The sequence below is a fragment of the Cupressus sempervirens genome, chromosome 3, assembly GCF_028749045.1.
Source record: "Cupressus sempervirens isolate cs-2001-9-10 chromosome 3, ASM2874904v1, whole genome shotgun sequence".
Lineage (NCBI taxonomy): Eukaryota > Viridiplantae > Streptophyta > Pinopsida > Cupressales > Cupressaceae > Cupressus > Cupressus sempervirens.
The window spans coordinates 573,071,487-573,096,389 of NC_143120.1; the positions used below are offsets into that span (position 1 = coordinate 573,071,487).

General features: G+C 33.8%; 1 protein-coding gene and 1 long non-coding RNA gene across 13 annotated transcripts in view; one reads left to right on the forward strand and one right to left on the reverse strand.

The window, feature by feature from the left end:
* The window catches only part of LOC149567719 (ubinuclein-1-like), a 153,786-nt gene that overhangs the window by 128,186 nt on the left and 697 nt on the right, over positions 1-24,903 (reverse strand). For 8 of the 12 annotated variants that reach the window (XR_016362472.1, XR_016362473.1, XM_089820984.1 and 5 more), the window contains exons 2-4: positions 2,017-2,112; positions 1,711-1,803; positions 1,497-1,573 (exon numbers count right to left, since the gene is read on the reverse strand). Coding sequence is in view for 10 of the 12 variants with exons in the window: in XM_089820984.1 (XP_089677110.1) it covers positions 1,497-1,573; positions 1,711-1,803; positions 2,017-2,112 (266 nt within the window). In the remaining 2 variants the exon portion in view is untranslated. The remainder of the gene's footprint in view (positions 1-1,496; positions 1,574-1,710; positions 1,804-2,016; positions 2,113-24,903) is intronic. The other 4 variants (XM_089820987.1, XM_089820983.1, XM_089820980.1 and 1 more) reach the window with 1 other exon arrangement.
* LOC149567720 (uncharacterized) lies at positions 20,184-22,622 on the forward strand. The gene is made up of 2 exons (XR_016362474.1): positions 20,184-20,768; positions 22,311-22,622. It is a non-coding gene; the product is annotated as an uncharacterized LOC149567720 (long non-coding RNA).

Sequence of the window (24,903 nt, forward strand, 5' to 3'; positions counted from 1 at the left end):
CTTCCTCTTAACCTTATTATGTATCCATAAGGCCTAGAAAAGATGAGGCATAGTGAGGTGGTGAACATAATGGCTCCTAACAGGCCATTCTGGGATGACCACAAAGGTCGCTAGAACCCCAGGAGGCCCTTCTCTTGAGGAGCTCTTCCCAAGGAACAAGAGGGAAGTTGGAATGAGGAGAGGTGGACATGAGACACCAAGTTGAGTTAGAGAGTTGTGCAGAGTAACTTCTCTTGGACTTGGTACAGAAATGTCTCAAGATAACACCTCCCTTCCTCTTACCCTTGTTATATAAGTAAATGAATCTAGATACTCACATATTATGTTATGCATTTATATATGTTTAGTATAGATATTTTCTAACTCGTGCAGGTTCGTCCATTGAATATCATTGTAGAACAAGATAATACTTGGAAAGAGAGAAAGGGACATTATATTTAGATTGGTTAACAGGAATTGAACTGATTTAGATTTATCTTCCATTGCTTGTTTACATAATAGAAAGGGAGATTAGAGTACTTGTCCCAGCTTTCCTAGCTTAGCCAAAAAGGGAACATTACAAGTGTACGACTAGTATAGATATCTTAAATAAATCTATCTAAAAAATGCCGATAGATATCAATTAATTTTTTATTTTTTATGGAGCGTTTATGAAATTATTCTGTAAAGTTTATTATGTTTATAACAAATAATGAAATTTTGACACGCAAATGATTGTCAAATTTAAGCTCAAAAGTAATTGTTAACATAACACACTCACACCATCATAATCCACCCTTTTTGCCATTGTGGAATGCCTATCGGCATTAATAACATAATCCTGCCATCCTGTGAAAGAAATGTTATTAATTCCATGAATGACCCAATTACATCAATGAGGATTAATTCACAAGATAGAACAGAAAATCAGGATTTCCAAAAGGCTTCAACAAAAAATTTAACCTGAAGCTCAAATTAGATCTAGATCCAAGAGGCAAAAGAATCTTGTTTTTAAGTGCAACTGATTTAAACTTGAAATCTCTGCTGACTGTGCTATCCAGTTGCCCTCAGGCTAACTATGAATGCTGCTTCTACTTGCAAATTACAACATCTCATTAATTCTTGCTGTGTCAATATACGACACTTAAAAAGGAATTGAAAATAAACCTGATCCCCCTCCTTTCTGACATTTTTTAATATATTATAATAACACAATCAGAGATCTCCTTAATGCCAATTGGAGCACTGAGCAAATTCTTATTTTATTGTGAACCTGACAAAAAATAGTTAAGGCTTAGTTGTATCGTGCTTACATTTTGTATTTTGAAATGTTTAACAGTAACCTATTAAAATTCTCCCAAATTTTTCTCAAAATTAAAAACCATGGGTCAATAAATGGTACGTGCTGAGAGAATGTATACGCATAATATCTTATAAAGCCAATCCCTTCAGATGCAAAAGAATAGCCAAATCTAATATTAAACAAATATGTTGAATTACTGAAAAGAAAAACTTACACTCTCTCTAATTTCCCTCTATTGATGAAGAAACCATTGTGCTTTGTCTTTGACCTTTCTACTGAAAAATATTCATCCTAAAAGAAAAGGAAATGGTTAGAATCTTTGATCTTACAAACAGAAATAGATTCCTTTTAAGGTAGAATTTTTTTTATTGTGGCATACTAAGTAACACTAGAATCATGAACTCTTCAAAAATAAGACTAATACATACCAGTTCCTCATCATCTATGAAAGAGTCCTCTGTGTCATATTGGTCATCGTCTGGTGTATGATCAAGCTTTTCTTCATCACTGCTTGAATCCCCCTGCAAATTCAACACCAAAATCAATCCAGTAGTTTATTTAAGAGCTTAAGCAAAAAAGACTAACCAAATTCCATAAAGATCTTTCCTTTGCATGCACCCAACATTTAGAAATGTTTGCACTTAAACTGTTCACCACACAATTAGGCACTCAGCCAAGTAGTCTCTTTTTTCATATAAATGTATCCAAAATAGTGTAGGATTCAAATATATCACCCTGTATAAATGTTCAATTCTCTCAATAACCGCACTAAAGCGATTACCAAGAGGAGGAAGGTCACTATTTTGTAATTTTGAATCCCCAACACAATCCTGCAGCATTCAAACTGATCTTAATTAAATACTTTTCTTCTTAAACTGAATTTAGCACAATGTTTATCATACAAGACTAATATGTGAATTTCTATATGAAATAAAAGCCTTTAACAAATTTTATTACAGTTTGTCATTTGACAACATCTTTTTGGAAGAGAAAATGGAAGCACATGAAAGAAGAAATGTTATTACTTTCATGAATGGCCAAATTACAACAATGAGACTCAACCCACAAGTTAAAACAGAAAATCAGGACTTCCAGAAGGGGCCAACAAACAAAATAAAACTGAAGCTCGAATTAGATCCAGATCCAAGAAAAAGAATCTTGTTTTAAGGGGGTAATCCAATCAGACAAACCTCGAGTAGTACAGTAGATACAGAGCCATGTATTACAAAATGAAGTTAACAACCAAGTTAGGGTTCGGTTTTTGTGTTCAACGGTTCAGTTGACAAGATCATCAAAAAAGGTTTCGGGGTTGGGTGCATTATGGGTCTGTTGATACAAAAACATGTAAGTAGAAGCATTTATAAATATTTGCTGCTGTAATTAAGTTCAAAATACACCACCATATTAATAACAGTCAAATATTAGTCAAACTTGAAAGCCATGATACATATTAAACTTTTAAAAAATAATATCATGTATCAAGATGCAAGAGCATCCTAGGTGGTGTAAGAGCAATCTTGCATCATCGAAAAATATTTCTGTTTTTGTCTTTTTAGTGAGGGTTGTTTCAGTGCAGAGTTGCTATTTGTGGAAACTATTTTTAGTAAGTTGATCATATGAGCTCGGGATGTTCAGATTTCACATATGGAGGTTCATCTTAGATATATCAGTATGCTAGTTGAGTTTCATTGTCATATCATATGTATTGGTGAACTTATTGAAGATTTCCGGTATAAATTTTTTATATAAAAAATTTGAGCTCAATTTTGAAGGTCTTAGAGGCTCTGAAACAAGGTCAAACGCCAACTACAGACACTTGCATGATTAGATGTTGTAGATCAGGAGCTATCATTTCCAAAAAGTGGTTATAATAGCCAATCGAGTCTACATTAGGAATTTATGGCCTCTGGAAGTTGGACTACCTGAAATTATAGTTTGAAAATGTTTTGAGCCGGCTCTATGTAATATATATGAGAAATAAAGTAATTTTGGGTTTGTTGACCTCAAGGGTTAGGCTAAGTCTATAACCTTCCTGGATGGTGGAAAATTGCCTATTTAAGGCCCGTAGGGTTGTCTAGGGCAATTCTGGATAGTTGTTCGTGGCTCTGTCTTACAAAATATTGTAAGGAAAACACCCATGTGGCTTTGCATATTATACTTCTAAAATTTGTAATTCCATACTTTGGAAATAATAAGAAGCCTATTTTCTATTCTTGCAAAATGTTGTTATTTCTCTATCTGTGTTATGTGTTTGTGGTATTAAGGTGAGTACCCTTCATCAAGTGGTATCAGAGCAAGAGTTCCTAAGTGTCTAGACAAATCGTCGATTGTGAGATAGTTTGCACCAGGACCATGGTTTAGGGTTTCGGCAATAAGTGTGAAAATGCCCCCATGAAGGGAACGTGGCAGAAGAGTCAAAGGTGTGACACTAGAGGTTAGAGCCCTCCATAGACAAGTGCAAGCATTACAAGAAGAGATTCGTAAAGACATGAATCTTGCAATAAGAGATGAAAGTGACGATAAATTCAAGGAAGAAGGAAATGTTGATCAGGAAGGAGAAGGCAAAGTTATGAACCAAGAGGAAGAAAGACTTTTTAGGGACATTTCCAAGATTGGGAAAAGATCTAAAATTGAGGTCCCCACATTTTCGAGAAATCTTAACCCAGAGGAATTTATCGACTAGATCAATGAATTAGAAGAATATTTTGAGTATGACGATATCGAGGATCCTAATAGGGTCAAGTTTGTGAAGACTAGAGTTAAGGGTCATGCAAAGATCTAGTGGCAGGAGATTCAATTGGAGCGAAACAGAAGAGGAAAGGAGAAAATCACAATATGGGATCAAATGGTAGATAAATTGAAGCGACAATTCATTCTTGTTGATTGTGAGCTTGATCTGCTAAAGAAAATGCAAGGGTTGAAGCAAGCGGGAAGAATTGTTCAAGAGTACACAGAAGAGTTTTGAGTCCTCATCAGAACAGACCGTGCAAAAGCTGACAAGAGAAAGTTGCTTGTTACCTTAATGGGTTGAGGCCAAGTATTCGGGAGGAGTTGATTTTAGATAGAATGACCAGTATTGAAGAGGCGTGCCAGTTTGCCCTACGAGTAGAGGCAAAGTTGGACAAGAAGTTTAATAGAATGCAAAGGGGAAGAGCTCATGGTGGAAGATCCAATAGACAGTCTTATGGAGGCCAAAATGAAGATCACAAAAATAAGGATGAGGCCAGTAGCGGTCAGAATCAAAGAGGAAATAATTTCAATAGTTTCCATGATCAGAATAATAGGGATCAAAGAGGAAGATGAAGAGGACAAGGACCTAGAAGAGGAGGTTTTCATGGAACATGTTTTCACTACGGATAAGAAGGTCATAGAGCTTATGAATGTCCTCGATGCCAAGGAAGGATAGATAGGAGAACTGAAGGTTGGGACAAAGTTGCACATGTAGATGAAGATGCCAAGTCATCACATTCTAAAGATGTTGAAAGAGAAGTTCTACTTAACAAAAGAGTCTTCTTAAGTGGTGAGAATGATCTTGAGCAAAGGAGTAGCTTGTTTCCCACCAAGTAGGAATGTGAGGATAAGTGTTCTGATGTGATTATTGATAGTGGAAGCACTGACAATTTGGTGTCAGAGGAGATGGCCACGAAGTTAAAGCTCAAGAGGCAGAAACACCCACATCCATACTAGATTGTCTGGTTGCGGGATGACCACACAGTCGGGGTCAATAAACAATGCCTAGTTCAAGATTGGAAGCTACCATGATGAGGTACTATGTGATATAATACCCATGGATGCATATCATATGTTTTTGGGTAGGTCATGGCAGTTTGTAATGTCCCCTCTTTCCATTGGCTTGGAAATTAAGGACATTTACTTTGAGTGCACAATTTGAAATCTCTAAGACGACTTGTAGACTTCTATGATTGGTATTGATAATTGGTATTGATAATATATCCTAGAACCATATAGATTATATTACTTTATCGAGAGATTGTTTTTAACAATAATACTACTAACTTGGAATGCAAATTACTAATAAGCCCAGTAGAACCATACGATGATCTCTAATATGACTATCTAAAATATGCTACATATTGCCTCTGATTGCTTATAGCCATTTCTATTATATCAATATTCTCTAAATCACTTGTAGTGATGTTGACAATTTGTTGTTTCTGATTATGCAATAGTGCTTAAATTGATCTACTAAGACCTTTTGTCTATATATGAATTTTTATTTGATATATATGTTTATGTAACGATCTTCAAAAGGAATTCTTGATTTCTTTTTCTTGTATTTTATAACAACTCAGGGAGTTGCACAGTTTTATATATTTTACGATCTAAACATACTTCTATAGCCAATGCCTCCATCGATCTGCTATTGCTCCCTCTCTATCTATCTCTATATATATTTGTTTCCAGTTGATACATGTAAAGTCCATTTGGCTTGGGTTGGGTGCAACTGTAATCTTTAGTGATCTCTAAGATTTGCAAGTCCTCTCAACTCTATTGCTTTGAGTTTGTGTGTGTGTGGCGCGCGTGTGTGTGTGTATTTGGTTCTATAGTCCCTATTTACTATATTCCTCTATCGTTGGGTAGTATCTTTGGTTCAATTTCTTACTGTCGCCTTGTCTGAAAATTATACAATTCTATCTTATTATTGCAGAATTGCTTATCACCAATTTTGTACTTTGTTCTATTATTTCATTTGCTACTGCATGGCATCCTTACTCCATACTGTTGCAAGTCTCTTATGTTCATTATCTCATTGCTTTCTTTGTTTTCTTTCTACTGTATGTTTCTCCTTTTTGAGCCCACATGGCAATGTCTTTGATTATGCTATCAATGCTGTATGATGACTTCCCCACTTTTGTCTTGCTCTTCTTCGTAATTATGGGTCTAAATGTCTACGCTGGACAAAATATATAAGTTGATGCCAAAATATGACTTTACTTGGAAGATGAGTCACATTGTCAGTATTTGATCTCTATCGTGCTCCCCCGAGACAATATCTTATAATTCTTATTCCGTTTGTATGGATAGTTCACACTATCTCCTATCTTTTTGGAAGTCCGATCCTATATATCCTTATTTGATTAATTGCTCCCCTTTTATATCTAGAATGTGGGCCAAAGAGCCATAAGGAATAATAGCACCCTTATAAACTCGCACTTACGACAATTACACCCTTTCGATAATTTGCCATGTAGATACCATAATTGTAAAGTCACACTATTGTGGGTTTTATGGTTCTTCTAATACTATATTTTATCGATATTGTATTTATTATTTATTATTTTACTTATCTTTTACATGTTAATATGAGTGAAATAATATGTATATTGATTATATAATATTATACGATGGTTCATTATATGCATAGTCTTATAATAATTATATTTTAATAAGTACTCTTTGATGATTATTGTCTTTACAAATCGTATAAGGTTATAGTAGATTATCATTATATATATTAATTATTAATAATTATATTTCAAAAAATATACAATCTATTTATTGTCAATGTTATTATATTAATAAATGATAAAATGTGAGTTATGATTCTAATAAAATTATATTATTTATTATTTAATCATTTTTTATATTATATATGTTATTATCTTTATTAACATTGAATTCGATCTCTAGGATGGGGACATTACACAATTTGGCAGGCGTGTACATGATGGTCATGCAAATACCTATTCCCTGACGAAGGATGAAGTGTGAATAAAGCTAAAGCCATTTAAGGACAGAGAAGAAAAGGTATGCAGTAATGACAGAATATGTTCTCTTGATTGAAGAAAGTTCTTAGAGGGTATGAGACGTGAGCATTTGTGTTTTTTTTATAATTCCAAAAGATGGTAAAGAAGAAGTAGAAGATCTACCTACAAAAGTTCTAGATTTGTTGAATGAGTTTCACAATATTGTATCCTATAATGTGTCTGATGGATTACCACCAATAAGTTAGATCAGTCATTTGATGGACTTGATTCCACAAGCCAGTTTGCCAAATAAGATAGCACACAGAATGACACCACCAAAAAGTGATAAGTTGAACAGACAAGTGTAGGAGTTATTGTAGATGGGGTTGATTTGAGAGAGTTTGAGTCCATGTGTTGTACCAACAATATTAACACCAAAGAAGAATGGTAAATAGAGGATGTGTATAGATTCTAGGGCTATCAATAAAATCACAATCAAGTATAGATTTTCCTTGCCAAAGATGGATGATATTCTGGATTGTTTGAGCAGAGTTGTTTATTTCACAAAGATAGATCTGAAGAGTGGATATCACCAAATTCAGATCAAAGAAGGAGATGAAGGGAAGATTGCCTTCAAGACAAAAGAAGGATTGTATGAGTGGTTAGTCATGTCTTTTGGGCTAACCAATTCATCAAGCACTTTCATCCAGCAAATGAATGAGGTACTGAAAGAATTTCTGAGTAAGTTCGCCATATTCTACCTAGATGATATTTTGATCTTCAGTAACACATTAGAGGAACATACCATGAATATTTGTAGGGTGTTTGAGAAGTTAAGGGAAGAGAGATTGTTGATTAACCTGAAGAAGTGCAGTTTTGTGAAGAAAGAGTTAGTATACCTCAGATTTGTGGGACTCAAAGAAAGTGAAGGCTATCCTCGAATGGCCTGCTCGAAAGAGTGCCACTAAGGTAAGATCTTTTCATGGTTTGGCTAACTTTTACAGAAAGTTTATCAAGATTTTTAGCAGTGTCTATGAACCCTTGACTGAAACAATGAGAGGGGATAGGAAGGAATTTAAGTGGACTACAGGAGCAGATAAGAGTACTCAACTGTTAAAACAGAAAATTACAGAGCAGCCTGTTCTGGCACTTCCAGATTATAATATGGTGTTTCAAGTTGACTGTGATGCTAGCGGTACTAAGATAGGAGTTGTTTGAGCCAAGAAGGTAGACTTGTTGCTTATTTTAGTGAGAAGTTAAATGATGCCAAGAGAAAATATTACGCTTATGATAAGGAATTTTATGCTATAGTTCATGCATTGAAGAAATAGAGACACTATCTTCTTCTTCAGGAGTTTTTTTTGTTTACTGATCATCAAGCTTTGTAATATTTGAATAGTCAAGGAAAGTTGAATCAAAGACATTTGAAATGGATTGAGTTTTTTGTGGAGTTACACATTTGTTTTGAAATACAGAAGCGGGAAGTCTAACAAGGTTGCAAATGCTCTTAGCAGGAGACAACTTTTGCTGACAGAGATGCAGATTGAGGTGGTTGAGTTCAAGGAACTCAAGAGTTTGTATCCGGAGGATCCTAATTTTGGAGAAACTTAGAAAGCTTGTACAAAACCTATTACTCTAGACCGAACAAAGTGGTTCGATTTCATCATCTAGGATGGTATTGTCATGTCCCCTATTTTCCTCCGGTAAATAATAAATAATAGTAAAATAATAATAAAATGAGTGAATCAATCTAATAATAAATTATAATTAAATTAATTATAATAATTAGACAAGAAAATATAAATAAATATTTATTATATAAATAACAATATTTTCTATGATACATTCAAATAAATATATTATTAATATCATGATAGATAATTAACAAATATAAGATGTAATCAGTAATATAACATATCAAATATTATATATATCAAAAAGATAAGATAGCAATAATATATCAAATATTATATATATTCATATTGAATATATTATTGTTATATATAATAAAATATATATTGAAATACATTTCAAAATATATTAATTAAATAAATAAATTATAACCATTAATAATCAAACTAGCATCCAAAAGTTGCATCTTCTGGAGTACACAACCATTGAACAATATATAAATGAGATTGATGGGTAACCAATAAGATGTCAACAGAGATTAAGAGGGCAAAGGAAAATACCTTTGATGAAAATATCAAGAGAAGGAAAATTAATAGGAGCCGCCAGCCAAGCATTGACCAAAATCCAACTCACAAGCACAAACGTCCAAGAGACCAACAGAGACAAGGATACGATAAGAAATGTCTCAGACTTCGATTAGAGGATTATTGCTGACTAATCACACTATATGGAGGGGAAAATAGAATGGATAAAAGGATAATAACCTAAACAACATGTTAATTTCTAAGATCATTGCAAATGTAATAACAATTGCCATTGTATTGATTGTGTTCCAAATGCAAATGAAGGTTTATAAATATGAGAGGATGAGACATGTCTCTATGATTAAACATCACTAGTTAACATATTAATATAATAGTATATACTATAAATAACCATATATGTAACTCATCTTAAGCATATATGTAATATTAATATGTTAACCATATATGTAATATATTATTATATTATTATATAATAATATATAATATATAATATATACAATATATATTACATTACATATATAATACATATTACATATATAAGAAATTTATCTGAAAGATGATTTATCATCAACAAGGTATCTCATGTTAAAATCAATCCGATAGAAGCTACAATCTTAACACTTCCTCTTAGCTAGGGAGGATTTATAGAACACATTATGCTCTCAAGAATATGAAGAGATATCATCTTAGTATGATATTCAATTCACTACGAGGTTAAATTTATCACCTTTCATAACACACAATTGAAGCAATTTCCATAACTTTAAAACAACACTATAAGCATGGTCTATAGTAGTATCTATGTCATGGTGTTCGGCAAGATCCGGCCCAAAAAACCATAACAAGTTGGTTATCATGGTGTTCATCAAAATCCTGCCAAAAGAACCATGATTATAGGTCTACCATTTATAAGATCGCCACCTTACAATGGTTACCTTCTCTTTGTTCATTATCATGATTTCCAGCACTCTGGGACAACAATTTAATGAAGTATGTCATGATAATATGTCTACCATTTATAAGATCGTCATCTTATAATGGTTACCTTCTGTTTATATATGTCAATGAAAGATCATCACCTTCCATTACATATCATAACAACATCATGTAGTAACTTACATAATATCCACCATGAACCACCATAGCTACTACTAGAGGGTGGAACAAGGATTTTCTCCTTAGACTTCTCTCTTATAGAGAAGAGCACATTACAAAGAACTCCACTTAGAAATTCTCCTCATAGAGAAGATATCATCCATAAAGGATTGCATCTCAAAATTTCTCCTTCTAAACAATGATCCTGGAAAGTCAGGTCCTGTAGTTACTTCATCAAAAACTCTCTTCACCCAAGGATGGCCATCAAACTCACTCTAAATCTTATATCAATCTTTTGATTTTCTAGTGATAAGTCAGTACTTCCTCATGATGCAATCAAGAGTAAGCCCATCAAAAATCACGTAGTCACACACATGTATTTCTAGACTCCCTCTAAGTATTAATCTTCTAAGCTCCTGCATCGCCTTCGATTAAGTGTCATACTCCCTCTTAATGTAGAAGGGTACTCATTATCTCAATCATTAAAGATATTGACTTCAAGATCCTCACTTTATCCTAATCATCAAATGACTAATGAATTCTTGTCTACACAATATTTGGTAGCATGTGCAAAGTACCAACCTTCTGTTCCTGCAAAAATTTCCTCAACCATAAAGGAAAAGATCAAGGCAAATGAATTTTTACAATACATATAGAAATGAAATTTAAGAGAGAATACAATGAGTAGATAAATGTAATACTCAGAGACAACAAATACTTATCTGCACGTGAATGGAATATCTTCCCTTTAAAGATGGTTCAAGTGAGAATAGAACATTGTTTATCATTCCCCCCCACAATGAGAAGTTCCTACTTTTATATTGTCGAACAATTTTGCATCATATTTAATTATGGAAAACTTCTTTCGGTTCTTATTTGCAAAGAATCATCATTTGGAATCAAGGGAAAGAACAAAAGCACATTTTGATGCTCCATTTTCATCCTATTTCACAACAAGAGTTATCCAATTTCTATCATTTTTCTACATTTCTCTAGAGACTCTTTATGTTGTGTCTCAATTTGATCTCATGACAAATATCTCCTTATGCATTATTAATAACAAGAATATTTTTCTCGTATTAATTTCACAAATATGTTTCTCGTATTATCCAGTTCCCATCTTATATTTCGAGGGTATGTGATCGGGGAACAAATACTTTGTTGCTATACAAGATGGTATCCACATAAGATACAAGGTAGAATTCTCTCTTCCTTTATAAATTATTATTCGTATTCTATTCACATGCACAAGTAATGCTCGATACTTTCTATCTGACAATGACAGACACCAAAACTTGGAATTATCATATAGGAATTGTTGTTCCTTCTTCTTGCCTTTAATTGATGCCAATTTAGGATTTCGCATTTGATCTATTGGCTATATCGCTACTAATAATCCCCACAAATGGGTACGCGATCTCTTAATTGTCTCCATTGCACTTTCATGGGATTTACCCACAATCTCCTTCCATCATCAAATTATTGTTTTGATCCCATTATTTAATGTGCCCTTTTCATATCTTGGATTTTGGTGGTTTACATTCTTTAATTCATCCCACGATGATTGGTCTTCATTGATCCAACACGTAACTTGTACTTCTCAAATATTATAGAGTTATTCCTCAAATTAGTTCATAATCTAAACCTATAAATGAAAGAGTATGTACTTTGACACACTTATATGTCGTAGAACTCCAAATCGTAACCTTTTTGTACACATTGAATTGGATCAATAGTTTTCTCCACTCCATCTTTTTAAGAATCTTAGTGACAAAATATGTTCAAATGATTATCTTTAGCAATAAGATATAATTAAATATTATCCATATCATATATCCCCCTTAATTAATAGTTCCCAATCTGTGAACGATGTTAGGGTTATCGTTTTTCTATTTGGGAAGCCAATGGTATGAAACTACTAATAGGATCTCCTTCCTTAATACCAAGGCCTTATGTTTCCCTTGGCATTGATCAATCATATTTTCTACTTTGTGATTAAGTTAACTATATCATTTTGACAATAATGTACATTTTTGTAGGTTCACAAATATCTTCCACTCTCTTTCATAAACCTTGTCTGTGAAAGTCTTCCATCCCATGTCATGAGAGTACCAAAAATTTATATATGTTGATGCAATCCCTATAACACACCAAGCCTTGTTATAACATGTAACCAAATACTCCACACTAAATGCAACTGATCATGGAGATATGTATTTAACAAACTATATTCAATAGCTATGGACAAATTGACCAAAAGACTTAATCAACTGTAGTTTCCAAGAAATCTCTGGATTAAAAAGAGACAGTTTTACAAGGGCTTTTGGACTTTGCCTGCCTTGCCCTTACGTCCCAAAATGGCTTCCATCTCTGATAAGAAAACTAAAGGACGGTTCTTTCATACATTGTATCACATATTTTTATATTGTTCTTTGAAGTCACTAATAAGTGTTAATATCCAGCACACGACTCATTTGGTAACTATCGTAAATTAATATGCTAAGGTTTCCTTGTTTATCGAATGGCTCATTCTATTTATGCGTTGTGTTCATGCTCTTCAGTAGACTTCTCCCATACTTCTATTTTTATTATTCATATCGTATTTGTCAGAAATTGCATAGAACATCTAATGAAAATGTCTTTGTTTAAATTCCCCCATTATCATAATTTTTCTTGGGCTTCCTGAATGACTCCTCTATGGTCTTCTTGATGTTTTATAGTATTCCTCACGCATAGAGAGAACTCAAATTCAAAAAAAAAAGTTGGCTTCACACATGTGGTTCTATTGTTTCACTCCTATTCACCATCATTTCATTCAAATTAAGATATAACATTTATTTATTTTTAGCATATGCAATAGAATTCTAGGCATCACATAATACTTCTATCAAAATTTTTGTGAAGCTTCATCCATACAATGTCAATAAATCTAGGTTGTTTTACACTGTCGATAATTTTAATGATACTTTTCTACATTTGCAGCCTAGCTCTAATACCATTTTAGTTTCTAGTATCGCTGCAAATGTAATAGCAATTGCCATTGTATTGATGGTGTTCCAAATGCAAATGAAGACTTATAAATATGAGAGGATGAGACATGTCTCTATGGTTAAACATCACTAGTTAATATATTAATATAATAGTATAAATAACCATATATGTAACCCATCTTAAGCATATATGTGATATTAATATGTTAACCATATATGTAATATATTTATATATTATTATATAATAATATATAATGTATAATATCTAATATATATTATATTACATATAATATATATATATATATACCATCAATAAGATATCTCATGTTAAAATCAATCCGACAGAAGCTACAACCTGAATACGGCATAATTGAGTGGGAGAAACAAATAGCACACTCAAAGGAATAACAAAGAATACACAGTCAAGACATTAATATATTCTATTCAATTTTATATAGCTTAGAAAGAAATTAAAGAGGAATGACAGTGTGCATTATGGTATTGCTGGAGAGAAATGTCTCGCATCAGAGAAGACATCCACTTTAGAACAGGTTGCCCATAGAAGAATAGTATTTTGCAATGCTATTATCCATGTTTTGCCTGCAGTATTCGATAACCATATCTCAAAAGAACTAACATTCGATGTGTTGAAGATAGCATGTTAAGTATCCTACAATCAACAAAAACTTGTCAGCGAGCACCTAAGAAATCCTCTGCAGTCTATATATAGAAAACAATTAACAAAGATCGCTATGCAATAACAATACATGAAATAGAAGAGAGATACATTGAGGCACCCCCATAGTCAGAGTAATATGCCAAAGAATTCACCCAAGCAAGACACTGGTGAAGACATTGATAATACACACAAGACACAATTATTAATTTGCACCATAATATCTAACATCAAAGAGTTCTTGACGTGATTCATCTATACAATATAAGATAAGAAATGGATAGTCAAATAAAAATAAGGTGCAATGGTTCACCATGTGCATTCAAAGATATACTTACATTCCTTGTTGCTATCACAGAAGAATACGTGACAAATATCACAAAGGGAAATGCTTACATGGCAGAAGATAATTTATTCATCGTATCATATAGTACATGCTAAAGATGCCAGAAGATGACATTAAGAGTAAGAGGATTAAAAGACAAAGATGGTTCAACCCTAAAATAGTACCCAAACGATAATATTTGGTTTATCCAAATTGTCATATACAACAAATTACTAAGACATCAGTCCTAAGGACCCATATTTATATCAATGGTCACTTGAGACAATGATCAACCTTCCCTTGATAAAGAATCAAAATTAAAATATATTTACCACTTCTATACAAGATTACTACAGTTCTATTTGGTACCCATTCTGCTACAATTCAACATTCCTCTAATAGAAAGTTGCGCACCCAGTAAAACATATTGATATTTGCATTAAAGTTATGCAGGAATCTCTAATTTATCAGATCGTTTAGATTACAAGTCTCAGTGAGCTATCTATTTTCACAAAATAATACATACAATAATATCCATAATCACACTTAACATTCTGCATTAGGTAAGTCTATTAAGAGAGTGAGCAGAATTCAAGATAATTGTCTTGATTCTCAAGTCAATGAAGAAGGGAACATTACAAATATGTTATTCAGAGGGAGTCAATTGTGCATTCCAAGGAGTTCTATGAGAGAGAATCTCATCAAGGAGAAGCATAATGGAGGGTTGGCTGGACATTTTGATCGAGATAAAATCATTGCTCTAGTTAGTGAGAACTATTACTGGCCATAGTTGTAGCAAGATATCAAGAAGTTTGTACAAAGTTGCAAAGTATGTCAGATGGCAAAAGGAGCAAAGCAGAATACAAGGTTCTATTAGTCATTACGTGTACTAGAGAAGTTGTAAGAGGATATTAGTAGGGACTTTTTTCTTGATTGACCAAGGACTCAATGAGGGCATGATTCAATTTGTGTGGTGTTTGATAAGTTTTCAAAGATGACACATTTCATTCCCTACAAGAAGACTAATGATGTTGTTTGTGTGGCAAAATTGCTTTTCAAGGAAGCGGTGAGACTACATGGTCTACCAAACAGCATAGTTTCAGATTGAGACACCAAGCTTATTGGGTATTTGTGGTGCACATTACAAAGATGAACACACAATACAAGGCTAAGGCAGATGAGAAAAGGAGGCGTAAAGAATTTCAAGTTGGGGATGAAGTCATGGTTTATTTGAGGAAGGAGCGATTTTTAGTTCGTACATATAATAAGTTGAAAATGAAGAAGTTTGGACCATGTAAGATATTGAAGAAACATGATTCAAGAAATGCCTATGAAGTAGAGTTGTCCTATGAATTGAATATTTCACCAGCATTTAACATTTCAAATTTGACAGTGTCATGAAGGAGGTGTTGAAGATGAGGTCACAAAAGCCCAATGGAGTTTTCCTGCAACTACTTCAGCTACAAAAGAAATTGAGGAGATACAAGACTGTCGTGTTGGCAAAAGCACAAGGAACAAGACATATGAAGAATATCTAGTCAAATGGAAATGACGACCTTAGAAAATTCACCATGGCTAACAAGGGAGGAGGTTAACCATCTTAACTTTCCTCTAAACATCTAAGAAGTGACAAGGTCACTTCTCAAATTATCCTAGGTGTCTGATACAAGGGCATCCTGGGTTATAAGGCAATCTTGCATCACCCAAAAATATTTATGTTTATGTCTTTTCAATAAGGGTTGTTTCAATGCAGAGTTGCTCTTTGTGGAAACTTACTATTTTTAGCAAGTTGGTCATACAAATTTAGAATGTTTTGATTTCACAAATGGAGGTTCATCTTAGATATATTAGCCTTCCAGTTGAGTTTCATTGCCATATCACATTTACTAGTGAAGTTATTGAATATTGTCGGTATAAGTTTTTGGTATAAAAACTTTGAGCTGAATTTTGAAGGTCTTAGAGGCTTTGAAACGAGGTCAAACCCTAGCTATCAGGCGCTTGCACAATCGAGCATTGTAGATAAGAAGCTATCGTTTCTAAAAAGTGGTTATAATAGCCAATCGAGTCTATGATTAAGACATTATGGCCTCCGGGAGTTGGGCTACCTTAAATTATAATATGAAATTGTTTTGAACTAACTCTATGTAATAAATATGCAAAATAAAGTAATTTTTGGGTTGGTCGGCCTCAAGAGTTAGGCTAAGCCTAGAACCTTCCTAGACAGTGGGAAATTGCCTATATAAGTATGGTCCGTAGGGTTGTCTAAGGCAGTTCTGGGTGGTTGCCCGTGGCTCTATCTTACTAAATATTGTAAGGAAAATGCCCATATGGCTTTGCATATTGTATTTCGAAAATCAGTAATTCCATACGTTTGGAGATAATAAGAAGCCCATTTTATGTTCTTGCAAATTGTTGTTGTTTCTCTATTTGTGCTATTTGTTTGTGGTATTAAGGGGAGTACCCTTCATCATGTCAACTACCAGCCGTCAATAGTCAAATATCATATGGATCATCAAAAATATCCTCATCACCATCCATATTAAATGACTATCTTCTTCTAGGTCATTTGACTTATTTTTACTTGACATGACAATCTTTTGTGATTATGAGCTTTGTATATCGTAGTCTCTTATGAACGACATTTCATAAATAACAACTTGATGGCTACCATACCATGGCTCCTTATAGAAAATTGTGATATGTACAAAACTCTTCAAAGAACACTATTATCTGTCTTTAGATACCACTATGATTTGAAGTTTAGCATCACTCTGATGACCACTTCCCAATACACTGCCTTTATTTCGTGTTGCTTCACAAGGTCTTTACGTATATTAAGACTTATTTTTGAGCTTATAGGACATTGAAGCATGTAAAGAATTCAGATAATGCTAAGATATCCTTGAAGTACTAAATTGGCCCTTAGATAATAAGAAGCTCATTTTATGTTCTTGCAAATTGTTGTTGTTTCTCTATTTGTGTTATTTGTTGGTGGTATTAAGGGGAGTACCCTTCATCATGTCAACTACCAATCGTCAATCGTCAAATATCATATGGATCATCAAAAATATCCTCATCACTGTCCATATTAAATGACTATCTTCTTCTAGGTCATTTGACTTATTTTCACTTGACATGACAATCCTTTGTGATGATGAGCTTTGTATATTGTAGTCTCTTATGAACAACATTTCATAGATAACAACTTGATGGCTACCATACCATGGCTCCTCATAGAAAATTGTGATATGTACAAAACTCTTCAAAGAACACTATTATCTCTCTTTAGATACCACTATGATTTGAAGTTTAGCACCACTCTGATGACCACTTCCCAATACACTGTCTTTATTTCGTGTTGCTTCACAAGGTCTTTGCATATATTAAGTAAAACTTTCTTGGAGGGCAAAGAGTAAAACTTGGAGCAAGGATGAAGTTGGAATCAAATACCTTTCTCCAAATCAATTTTCTCAAATGCATTTACACATTGCATAAAAGACTTTCAAAACATTCTTCCTTTCAAGCCCTAAATCGGACCTATTAGAGCATATTGCACATTTTGATGGCATGTAAGTGAAATGCATAACTGCAGATTAAGCGCAGATCACACTTTTCAAATTGCATTGCATATTATTTATCCTCCTCATGCAAATCGGAATTCTCTGAAGTTAAGTGCAAGTATGAGGGAAATCATACTTTTCAACTTGGATTACACATTGTATTTGCTGGAAACGTGAGCAGCTAAGACACAAATCGCACTTTTCATCTTGGATTGCATGTTGCATGAGTTTCGTAAGTGCAGGTCGCACTTTATTTAGCCTATTACATATTGCATGTTTGGGTTTTTTTTATTGTTTTTAAAGTGCATGTGTAGTTGCATTTTTAAGTGCGATCACATATGCATTTTAAAGCATATGTAATGCCCAGCCAAATGTTATGGAAAGATACCAGTGGTTTCACGTGGAAACAAGTTGCTTTGAATATGGAAGCAAGCATAAAATGTGGGTTTTCAACTCCCATTACATGTTGCATATGATGGAGAAGCAATCGACTATGCAATGTGCACTAAGAAGTGCAATTTAGCACTTGAAAGGAAGCATTGTCAGCCAAGTCGTGGTTTTCAACTCCATTTACACATTTCATATGATGCAAATCCCACTTTCATATGCAAATGCATATTGACTTGCAAGCATATGTCTTTACCTTGTTTTTACTTGCACTTTTCACTTCACTTGTAATTTGCACATGTCTAATTGTTTCACTTAAAGTCCAAACGCACTCTTTGGACTCAATTACAAATTTCACTTAAAAGTACATGTGTAATGTGTATTTGGGTTCAAAAAGTGGTTTATGACTTAAGTGATTGAAATATGACTTTGAAGATCAAAAAGTGCAATGTTTATAAAGTAATTACACATTTAAAAGTGACTAAGTTTAAAACATTTAAAAGTGCAACATAACAACATAATAAAAGACTAGAAGGTTCAAATTTAATAAAACATGCAATCAGGGTTCTAAAGTCCGATTACACATTCACTTAAACCTTAATATATCTTGATTGGAAACCCTGATTAAGGCCTACAATAGCTCAAAACAAGTGTGTGATTGAGAGCAAGAGATTGAAGGCAACATAAGGACCAAAACAACCAAGAAAAAAACACTAAAACACAAAAAGGGACTTTGAAGGCGTCAAAAATCAAGCATATGCCACTAGATTCGATAAATCTAATTAAGCCTGTTAACTCCAGAAATAGCACCCTATCTCTGCATCAAAATACTAAGAGATTTCTGGAGAACATGGGATCAGTCCAAGGGGTGTGGGTGACCTATAACAGTATTGAACCTCCGGATTCTAGGCCAGTTCCTATTTGATTTGCAATGATATATCACTTAATAATAGGTGACTAGAAAAGAAACTTGTGATGAAAAGAGAAAAGAAAGACTGATAATAAACAAATGCCCAGGTAAAATGGTGATACACCAAAAGGATTGTGATTAAAACAGTATTTCTTTGAACATAAGCTGAAGACTTTTAGCAATTGATAAACTGATACAATTTTTGGCACACTGATCTGCACATAAGTATTTCAAAAGAAGACCAAATACTTGAAGATATTAAAAGGAATCTAATCACATTTAACACATGCAATAAACTGGTACAACTTTTGACCTATATAGAACAATAACATTCGCGAAAAGATGCTTATCAAGACAAATCTTAAAGGTTTCAGGATAACACTATAAGAGATATCAATCATTAATCTGCATACAAAGACATTACACCAAAAATAGATCTCCAATGCTCAATATATTCCTTCAAGGTTCTGAAAATACATTTCCAATCTGAAACAATACTGAAGACACAATGAATAGTAACCAAAGGTCTCTGCTCAATATTGAATGCCTTTTAAAAGTACAAGTGACAAAATATATCAAAAAACCTCCTTCACCAGCCAATAAATGACCCTCAAAATGAGGAACCACCTTGGGTCGAAATCATGGAAAAAGGCTCCAAAAAAGGAGTCAATACTCATCAAAATGATGACTACTGACTGAGAACTCCACTAAGCCATAATAACATCAATGACTCACTCAGAATTCCCCAAAAAACACTCTAACTGATCATAAAGACACTTAAATTGCCTAGTCAAAGTCCAGATTCGACCCAAACTAATCCCTAACAATGCTCCTTGTCGTTTTAAATTAAATCAAATGCTCAGTCAAAAACGACTTAACTTGTCACTTCCTAGACACATGTAACATTTAAATCCAATGACCATGACATATGAATAAGTCTCCCTCCCTTAATTTTTGCATCAAGAATAGAAAATATTGAATGATTTAGAGTTATATCATTAATATTTCCTTTTGCAAAAGACGAGACTTAGACAAAAATAAGAAAAGTTCATCAACACTTTAAATAACTTTACCCATAAGCCATAACACATAACTTTGGAAATGGAAATATAAATAAAGTCATTGGTTTGCAAAGGCTTATGAGTAATGACTAAGGTCATCGGATTTCAAAAGTTTAAGAAAAACATTTGAGGGCAAAATATATTACTCAAGCTACAACCCTAAAGTTTATTCATTTCATATGCTTCATCTTCTGGAGAGTTTGATAAACAACAGCAACTAGGGTTTGAATTCCTTATGTGCAGCTACCATGAAAAATCTGGAAGATTTCTGGAGGAAATGTGTGATTTTCTGTTGTTTGCTTGTCACAATAGAAGCCGTGACTGGAATGGCTGGAACTTGGAGCTGCCATGGTTTTATTTCCTCTTTTTCTTTTCTTGGACATCTGAATCCGAAAGGCAATATGTATTTTTGCTTGCATCTGATGCGTGAGTGACTCCTGGGTAAAGTATGCAGCGGTTCTAGCTTGGAATCTTACTGGGAACAATCATCACTTGTCCTTCTATCATTTTTGCTTGATCGAAGGATCTAAGCCACCACTGTGGAGATATGTGCAGTTTTACTTGGTCATTTTGCCACCGTGGCCGTACATCTGCTAGGTATTTCTTTTCCCTTTTTAACCTTTCACTCCATAGTAACTATTATTTGTTCCCTGCTATAAGGTGAAATTTTGTTACAATTTCTGAGCATTTTTCAAGATTTTGAGGCCACCATGACTGATTAATTCTTATTTTCTGCATTTTTTAATACCATTATTTGTTGCTGCTTGTAAGAAAAATCTGGAGCTGTATGAACCATGATATATAATGTCTTTCTGGAAAGATACTTAACTGGAGTTTATTGTTTGACGTTTATGATCTGTTCTTCATGTTACGGCTTAAAATCTGCTCATTAGCTTGATGTCATTTTAGGGTTTAGGCCGATACTGCTACTGCTCCAATATTTTCTTTTATGAATTTTAAAGCCGTCATGAGGGTTTCACCTGTAATTTGCTGCATCACCCTAAAGTATGGTGCCACAGCTAGTAGTTGGTTTCCTTTTGCTATGAGTTCTAGGATACCTTGTCTTGATGCTCGGGCAGCCGTATTTGCATCTCATATCAAGAGTTTTGTAAATGATTTCTAAAGGCATTTTACTAGTGGCTGCCTGCTGGTATTTTCTATCTCCCATGACTACCATTGTTTGAGTTTCTAGGACATTCTCAAGAACTCAGGAGTCTGATTTTTGTCTTCTTAATGGCGAATATTGTGAGTCTCTGATCTTTTATATCCAATGCATACATATGCTGCTGTTTTGAGAGTACAAAGAATCATTTTCAATTGCAGAAATTTGCATATTTATATTTTCACTTTGAAAATCTGCTATTATAAATCTTTGTCTAAAGACACCTGCTGTTTGACAGCACTTTTTAATACTTTTCATTACCATTAGCTGTAGATTTCACAATAAAACATTTCCTCAAACATGATAGCCCTCTTTATTTCTGTTGATTCACTAGCTTGATTGAATCTGTAATAGAAAGCTCTATGATTTCATTCTATAACAAATTCTGAAAATGTTTTGCATTACAGATTTTGAATATGATTTTAATCTTGAAACTCCTGCTGATTGCATCAAGATTTTCTTTTCTCTAGATTTAAGCTGAAATCACCTTTTCAGTTCATGTTCAAAGTTGCACTGTAATGTCTGAAAATTCTATTTGAAGCATCTTTTTGTAGCACTTGATAATTCTAAAGCTGTATTTATTTCACTCCTTTATCTGTCCAATTTAAAACAAAAGTTTCAAATCAACTTGTCCCTTTGATGCTTTACTGATCTGGTACTGAGCTTGCTGCTTTATACTCCATATTTGTTAGAATCAACCTCATGAGTACTGTTTCTGATAAGTACACTAGGCTCAATAACCCTTGTGGAAACTTACGGTTATATCCTCATACTTATTAGCTGCAGGACGCTGCACAGTAAGCAAAACATGCTAGTAATAAAAAGTTTTGATATGACTGCTTGCTTCCTTTACTGTTAATATGCGTTCCTATTTCATGAAAATGCGTAGCATCTTAGGAATATGAAAGTGATGAAAAGATGAGATACTAGCATTGCTTAGATCCATTGGATCTAACATTTTCCCTCCTACCACACAGGATTTGGAGGCTTGGAGGGAATGTGATGTGGAACAGCAATCAAGCGGGAATGAGAAGACACAACTCAACCAGTCATTACAGGCAATGACTGGTACCCATGACCCTTTCCTTGCTCTTTTATTTCTATCATGTTATTTATTTTCAAAGAGTAGGAAATTATAGCAGTAGTCTAGGGGCTACTCTCACAGTCAATTGTGTAAGAGACATTTTACTTTCAGCTTTTGTATCATTTTATTGTTCAATGGCTGTAAATATCAATTGTATTGTTATGATGAATAATACAAGGACATTATCTATTCTTTTGGCACATAATGAATATGATCTCAATATGCATGAACTGAATCAAGATGTAAAATGTTTGTGTAATTGTATGAAACCTTTGCAATTAGAACTGAATTTCAGCATGTGTAGAAATTTGGTAACAAAGCTTACAAAAACAAAGAAAACTCAATGAGAACCTTCAATAGAAGGATTCATAATATGGATTAGGAAAGATTAATTGATCAACTTTCACAAATCATATAGTGAATCAACTTAGAGAGATTGGGAACTTTTAATGACAAAGTTTCGTAGTGTTGCCTCCCTTTTTTATTTCAAATGAAAGATTACAAAGTCATTCCACAATGTAATATTCATCAGCTCAGACATATAATAGTAATATAGTATCAAAGCCACATCTGTAGATCTGTGAATCACTCTAATGCTGGACATCTATAAGGAGGTGATAAGTGCCAAGTAGAGGTAGATAGACTTGAAACTGAGTGAATCGGATGCTGGAAGAGGCATTAATATTGTAGAATTAGCAGCCACTTTGTTGTATTTTTCTCTGTATAAGCTTGGAAGGGGGCATGAGTATTAGGCTGCTATTTGAAACATCCTAAAGGCATGTAGGACAGCAGTGAGGTGTTCCATTTTTTACACGATTCTTGTTTAGCTAGTTCACAGCTCCAAGCAGTCTGAAATCATATTGTAGAGGCATGAGAGATCAGCCTACAATTTGTGAGATCAAGATCCATTGTGATCTGTATGCCATGACAGTGATAGTGAGGATCATTATTATTTATTTTCAATTTAGTATGAAGTCTTGAAAACTCACAAAGCTTTAGGGTTTATCAAACACATTTTATTAAGTTCAGACCTTATAGGTTCCTAGTATTTCATCCCTGCCCAATATAGCGTTAATTGTGTATCTTCCAATCTAGAAGAAATTTTCACCAAAATATTGGTCACATGGTAGCTGTAACCCCGATTAAGTCCCTTTCAATATAAATTCATAGGGATCTGCAGGGATACGGGTGGTGCACGGAAACAGGAACATAGGAATCATATGCTATAAAGTTCTTCCAGAATTTTCTCCTGAGGGTCTGAATCCTTCTCGAAACACCCCACCGTGGAGCCATAGGTTAATATTTGACCTGATGCACAAGAAAAATCACAATATCTCAGCTTATATAGCTAAAACTGGGAGATGTTATTCTCCAAAGGCACATGCATTGACTCCTTGCTCCCCTCTCAGCCTTATCCCAACTGACTTCTTTTAGACTGATTGGCTCGGCATGTTATGGCATGAATTGTAACTGTTGTAACTGGTGATCACAGTATGTTTTTCTTGGTGTAGGTTTTACTTTTACATTTTCCTATACGTAAAATTCTATCATATCATTAAGGACTGTGACTTACATAAAATCAGATTTTTGAATTATCAGTTTGGCAAATCTCCATATCAGTTGCTAAGCACAGATTCTCTATAAAAATTTGTTAACTTCACCTAAATTCAATTCAGGTGGCACTCGTAAGCATTGGTTCTTTCGTTGGTTGAACAGTCGGCTATAATGTAGGAAATCAATATCTTTGGTCATGATTTTAAAAGTATTTGTTGTTTCTAAATTCGTTGTGCAACGACCCAGTACATTCCTCATTTTACTATCAAAAACAAAAGTTAAACAGTTTTGCTTGTTCTCGTTACAGGCGTCCAAATTGAACACTGCGATGCTTTAACACGCTTCTCAATCCTGTTATTACAAGATCACACTTACTTCTTTCTCGGCAATAAAATACTTAATATAGTAGGAAGGCTGTAGGAATAATACTTCGTTGATTTCCTAATTTCAACCTGAAGTCTGCCGGGACTAGTACCAGAATCAATCTCTCCATCGTCCATACTTCCTAAATTACAGTCAACTTTTCCTTTGCCACTGCTAATGTTTATCTAGTCAGATATCTAAAATTAGCAATCTAAATTCAAACTGAAATCTACGCATCGATTCCGTTCTTCCAATTTCTAACTTCTGTTTCCAGAACATGCACTATAAATCCACCATACTTAAGTTTTCGGTAGAATCATTTCTTCAATATCACTCGTTCATTTTCTTAGGTCAGATATTGTACCTCGTTTGGTGATATTGTTGTTTAGACTTGCATTAAATGCGGTTAATGGCCATTAATAATTTACCGGAACAAATAAGCGAAGTTCCACTATTTTGAATTAGCAATTATCGAATCCTAACACAAACAACAGAAAGATACAAAAGTCGTTTAGCTTTGCTTGTTAATTAAAATTAGTATTGCCTAAAGATGAGCAAATTTCCCTTTT